The 6,000-nt window shown below is 45.1% G+C and overlaps 1 protein-coding gene across 1 annotated transcript in view; it reads left to right on the forward strand.

The window, feature by feature from the left end:
* The window catches only part of ELK3 (ETS transcription factor ELK3), a 93,212-nt gene extending 87,816 nt beyond the window's left edge, over positions 1 to 5,396 (forward strand). Inside the window, exon 5 of the mRNA XM_052001160.1 lies at positions 5,143 to 5,396. Coding sequence (XP_051857120.1) covers positions 5,143 to 5,241 — 99 coding nt within the window. The 3' untranslated portion in view covers positions 5,242 to 5,396. The remainder of the gene's footprint in view (positions 1 to 5,142) is intronic.
* The last annotated feature ends 604 nt before the right edge of the window (positions 5,397 to 6,000 follow it).

Genomic DNA, 6,000 nt, shown 5'->3' on the forward strand with positions numbered 1-6,000 from the left:
CCATGACCTGGAGTATTCTGGAGAGGTTACTTTATGTGAAAAGTCACACAGTGGTGTTAGATCTGGGGGTTCACCCCACATCCCCATGGTGTTTTCTCATTCAGGGAGCTGGCATTAAGCCCCTAATAAGACATCTGGCACAGGGGATACAGAAAATGGCAAAAGACGGTCCGGTCCCTGCTCTCATAGTCTAACGGGGGAGACAATGTGGATGTACAAGCAGCACACAAATGGGAGATACTGAATTGGAGCTTCAAGGGTCCTGGCTTTTTAGGGTGGGATTTTAGCCGTGCTGTAGAGGAAGCCCAAAGTGACTAACAGAGTACCTTGTTTGAGAACCAGGAAACAGGCCAGTTTTGTTGATAGGATGTTTGGAAGGAAGGAAGATCTAAGACTGGAAAGGTAGAGGGGGGCCTGCTTAAGCAGACCCCTGAATGCCAGAGCATTACCTATTTGATCCTCAAGATGCCAGGGAACCACTGTGTTCATCTGACTGATCTGCGCTTTAGAAAATCACTTTGGCAGCTGAGTGGGGGATAGACTGGAGAGAAATTGGAGGGGAAAGAAAATGAGCTGCATTTTGGACATCTTTCTCTATAGCGAGTCAGAGGTGACACCTGAACCCAGGTCCAGCCTTCCAGCGAATCCGAGGGCAGCTGGGCACTCGGCTCTCAGACATTCTCGCGCACCAGCTCTGGACGCCGCTTGTGTGGTGGTTCCCTTAACGGACTGGCCGGCACGCTCACATACCATAGCAGGGGATTTCTGTGGGCTATTTCTGGATCCTGCTGAGATTGTGGGAGACCCTGTTCCTCCTCACGCAGCCCCAAGATCAGGTCTGGAGGAAAGTTCCCTGGTACTTAGGATACTAAGGCAACACACAGGGAAGGTTAAGGGATTTTGCTTTTAAGCCTCAGGCTGCTTGGACTTAAGTCACCTTACCTTGGCTGACGGGATCTGGTCATCTTTGCCAGGCGGAAGCAGGGTGATGGCTGGTGGGGTGGGGACGTGTCTGTTCTCAGTAGTACGGCCAGCTTCAGGAGGAGTCTCTTGCTTATGGTATTAAGCATCTCCAGCCACTGAGACATGCTGAAATCGAAGCTGACATTTTAAAAAGCCCATTCTTGCTGAGGAGGCACCCACCTGCATGGTAAAGGGGATTCCTGACTGGAGGGTTCTGCAGGCCAATGACAGGTCTGGTCTAGCCCCTATTCAGGTAAAGACAGCATGGGGAGGGTCATGCCAGAGGATCCCTGTTTTGTGAGAGCAAAAACTGGAGCTTCCCAGGGAGCCATCGGGGTGCCGTCTCCTCAGGGAGGAGAGGGACACCCCCCACTGCTCAGTAGCTGCAGTCCCAGGTGTGAGGCCCCTTGATTTACTTAACTTTTAACTTTGCCTATACCTGTAATCTCAGTCGTGGGGCAACTCCCTCCACTAAGGCAGACCTGCATCTTGTCTTGTGGTTAGCACTGCCTCAGTCACAAAGCAACCCCCTCTTCCCTCCCCCCTCCTCCCCCTTCCCCGCCAGGATGTGTCACAAGGAGGGAGAGATTCTGACTTTCCTCTGATACTTATCTTGGACAAACCATGGCGTGTAAAAGGAAGGGATTGGCCTGGCTTCTGGGATTCCTGATAACTGAACTGGACACTGTATGCATGTGTAGTGGCTGGTGGGGAGGAGTGATGGCGGAAGAGAGCCTGTCAAACTGGCCTCCGCTGTACGAGAAATCTGCTTCCCCAATCCAAACCGGACCCTCGGGCCTGTGTCTTTACTGAATGTTAGACTGCTCTCAGTTATAGCCACCATGAAATGCAGAGCCTCCTCATCTCAGAGCATGCTCTGTTTGAACTCCCAGTGTCTGCCCCATAGTAGGTTTTTAATAGATTATTGATTTTTCATTTATTTTTTAACTTGCCACTATAATAGGCCCTAAGTCAGGGGTCCTCAAATCATGGCCCACGGGCCAGAGGTGGCAGCTGAGGACGTTTATCCCCCTCACCCAGAGCTATGAAGTTTCTTTATTTAAAGGCCCACAAAACAAAGTTTTTGTTTTTACTATAGTCTGGACCTCCAAAAATCTGAGGGACATATGAACTGGCCTCCTATTTAAAAAGTTTGAGGACCCCTGCCTAGGTTATGAAGTGCAGCATAAAAGATTGGGCTAAATTAAGGATATTTGGGGGGCTGATCAGGAAAATGATGGACAATGCTGGACCCTCTCCCCTTTTGTAAAAGGGCTTAAAAAGGGAGCATTTCTGAAAAGGCAGAAAGGGAAGACAGTTTTGAGTATTTGGGAATAGGGCAGGCAATTTTTAAAAATTTGTCAAATCTGAAAATAATTTGCTTCAGAAATTATTTCTCTAAAGACTGTTTCTGCCACAAATGTCCTAGAATCAGAGAACCAAGCACACAAACTTGGCCTGTAATGAATTTTCAACAAGACTGGCAACTTTCCTGTAGGGATAATTGGAAGAGAAAACAGGATCTGAATCTTTAAGGTTAGAGCTGACAGATCTCAGCTGCCTTAGCCAGAGCACAAAAAAGCTGTTGCCTGAGTTTTGGGGGAAAAGAGAAATCTGAGATGACAGTTACGGCAAATTAATGGGGAACATCAGAGAAGACGAGGGCAGATGAAAAGAACAAATCATCCTTCCCGGAGAGTACTTTGTAATTAAGACAATCTTAGGGACAGATGGGCTATAGGCAATGAAAAACTGAAAGTTGGTACTTGGCATGTGCTTGCACGTGCACACACACTCCCTAAAGATATAGTTTTAAATTTTAAAAACAAATAGAATTGTGAGATAAATCCCAAAACACCAGCAGAGAAAAAGCTGAGAAACTCTTCTTACCCTTTTCCCCCCTGAAAAAAAAAATTATGGGTCAATAGATAAAATGCAAGTGGAGAAACACGCTGGGATCCCGAGTCTTTAAGCAGCACTAAGACTTGTGGGGCTGGAGGACACACAATGGCCGTATGATCTTGGATGACTCACTTATCTGGGCCTGACCGCAGCCAGTAGAACATCGCTCACATCTCAATTTGAAACGAAGGCAGCGTGTAGCCTGTAGGACCCAGGGCATCGCCACTGAGACTAGAACCTGCCAAAAAGGCGTCAGATTGTGTGGTTTCGGGGGCTTCTTCACCTGCCCCAGTGCCAGGGATGCTCCAGCTGGGTCCAGTTCCGGTGCTCACCCTTAGGAGGTGTTTGTGTCCCCAAATAGCTGCCAAAATAATTTCCTTTCAACAGAGAGAGCTCTGACCCGGGATTCCTCTGCCTCTAAGCCTTCCCCCAAACTGCCCTTCTAGCCTCAGTGGGCACTGCTCCTCCCCCTCTGCCATCTGTCTGGGCACCCGCACTGCTGCTCCTGCTGAGAATGCGGCTCACCCCATCTTCTGCATCAAGCCTTTCCTGTTGTCTCTCCCACTCTGAGTGTCCTCCCTCCCAAACTACCTCCTAATTATTTGCATTTATTCCCCTTCTCTGTTATCTGTACTTGTCTCCCTCGATTACAATCCCTCAGAGCCTGACAGAGTGTTGCTTAGCCAACGCTTGCTGATTGTGACAGAACATCTTATTTCCTTTTTCCTTTTGATAGAGTATAAGCTCTTTGGAGACAGGAGGAAAAGTTCCATTTTGTTTTGCTTATAAGCAGTTCTGAATGATGATTCAGAGGTTCTGGACCTTTTACCCCTTGGGCAGCCTGTATTGGAACCTCTTGATCCTCTCTCATTGTAAGGTTTTTAGTAATGGATGCAAGTGCTAAATTTCCATCAAAGGTTGATGAAAATAAAGGTCACTTCCCAGCCCTTCCTGCCCCCCATTCCAGTGCGTGGACCTCCATGGACTCTAGGCCAAGAATGCCTGGTCTAAGGAACATGTCAGTCAGCCAAGTATTTATTAGTCGCTTTTGATGTGCCCGGCAGCATCATCCAGAACCGCCCATAAGCCACACCCAACCATGTGCATCTCCAGCTAGTCTTAAAAGGAGGAGGGAACAAGTATGTATAAAGTGCCTACGATGCGCCAGGCACTGTGCTTCACCAACATTGCTTTGCTTCTTATATCAACTCTGGGAGCTAGATGATATCATCTCCATTTTCAGTCAAGAATTCTGGGGCAGGCAGAGTAGGGTTAATCAATTAACCCTAACAGACAACCTGTAAGGGTCTGAGGTTGGATTTGACCTCGAGTCCTGACTTCAGGTCTAGTACCACCTACTACCTGCCCCCTAAAAGGCCAAAAAGGCTTTTAATTGTTCTAAGTCATTTGGGAGTGGTGATGGCGAAATATAGGCCATCAGATCTAAAACTGGCAACCCTTCTACCACGCCCGTCTTTGTTCTCAAGTAGAGCTGTCCAATGGAGGCTCCGTTTCAGATTAACTAAACCAACTTTCTTCTCTCTGTTTTAAAGTGTGCACTTCCAATACTTTTAAAAGACCTTTGATTTTATCAGTATGGGAATAATCTAATAAAGTCAAATTCCTCCATCCCCAACAGTCTGCAGCCCCAGAGGTGGCCTAGTAATCATAATCAATCTTGGCCAAGCTGACCCTCAGATCACAGTCTATCTCTGGACTCATAATCACAGCCCTTCCAGAATCTGTATTCATTGACTGATATAATTGTCAAGAACCTGGAGTTAGGTACCTATCTTTCACAAGGAGGGAAGTTCTCGAAATCTTTTTTTTTTTTTTTTTGGCTGAGGTAATTTAATTGGGATTAAGTGACTTGCCCTAGGTCCCACAGCTAGAAAGCATTAAGTGTCTGAGGCCAGACTGGAACTGAGGTCCTCCTGACTTCAGGGCTGTGCCACTGTGCCACCTAGCTGCCCCACTTCTCGTCATCTCAAAGGACAAGACAAGACTTCTCCATTGTCACTAACAGTTGCCTGGAAGGCTCTCTGTGGCACTCTTTGGAGAGCCCTGGGCAAGTTCCATGGAACATTAATGACATTATTATTGACTCGTTCACTTAGAGTTCCAGTGGGGGTCAGCCTCTGCATGTGAAGTTTCCTTTTGATATTTAAAAGCCAATCAATACAGCTGCAGGGGCCGTGTGCTTTCCTGCTAAGATCATGGGACTGCCATTCTGCCTGGTTTGTGATGGTGACATTTTGCTTTTTCTCTCCTGTCTAGTTTCCAACTCTGCTCAACGGCCACATACCAGTGCCAATCCCCAGCCTGGATAGAGCCTCTTCCCCAGGACTGCTTTCTTCAAATGCTCAGAAATCCTGATGATCTCTCTGTATAAAAGGACTCATTAATTGATATAAGAAATCCACCCCAATGGGCTAATTTTCCTGTGTCGTGACAAGGACATTGTGAAACCCTGTTACTTTGGTTTGCACTTTCCATTACTTGGATAGTCTAGTTTGTTGAGTTAGCATTTTTTTGACAGTTTATATATATATATATATATATAATATATATATATGTATGTATCAGTATGTATATATATATATATATATACACACACACATATATATATATATAAACCTGTTTTGCATTAAATGATTTTTTTTCATGTTTTTATATTCTCTTAGCTCTCAAGTGTTGAACACTGTTGACAGTGAAGAACTTTTCTTAATGGATTTCATTGTATCTAATAAGGATGTGAAGCTTCCCCCCACTCCCTTAATTCTGCACTGTGCTTATGTACACTATAACCGGCTGTGCCTTCCTTTGCATAATGTTTAATGTTATGTAAATGATTTATATATTTTCTAGTATTAAGATAAAATGGTTGAAAGAAAAAATTTAGTATCCAATGGCGCTATGGTAGTGTTGCATTATTTTTCACAAGTAGGCAATATGAAAGCACATTCATATAACTTTTTATTTCGTGCTTTCAAATTGTATACAAAATTGCCTTATAATTTTTGAACTGAAAGACAATAGTAAATCTGTCTAAGGTAATGAGTTTTTTATAAAACAAAAATAAACCAAGCCATATTTAGACAATGAATATTCATAGACTGAACTGTTCTGAGGGTG

The sequence above is a fragment of the Antechinus flavipes genome, chromosome 5 (genome assembly GCF_016432865.1).
Source record: "Antechinus flavipes isolate AdamAnt ecotype Samford, QLD, Australia chromosome 5, AdamAnt_v2, whole genome shotgun sequence".
Lineage (NCBI taxonomy): Eukaryota > Metazoa > Chordata > Mammalia > Dasyuromorphia > Dasyuridae > Antechinus > Antechinus flavipes.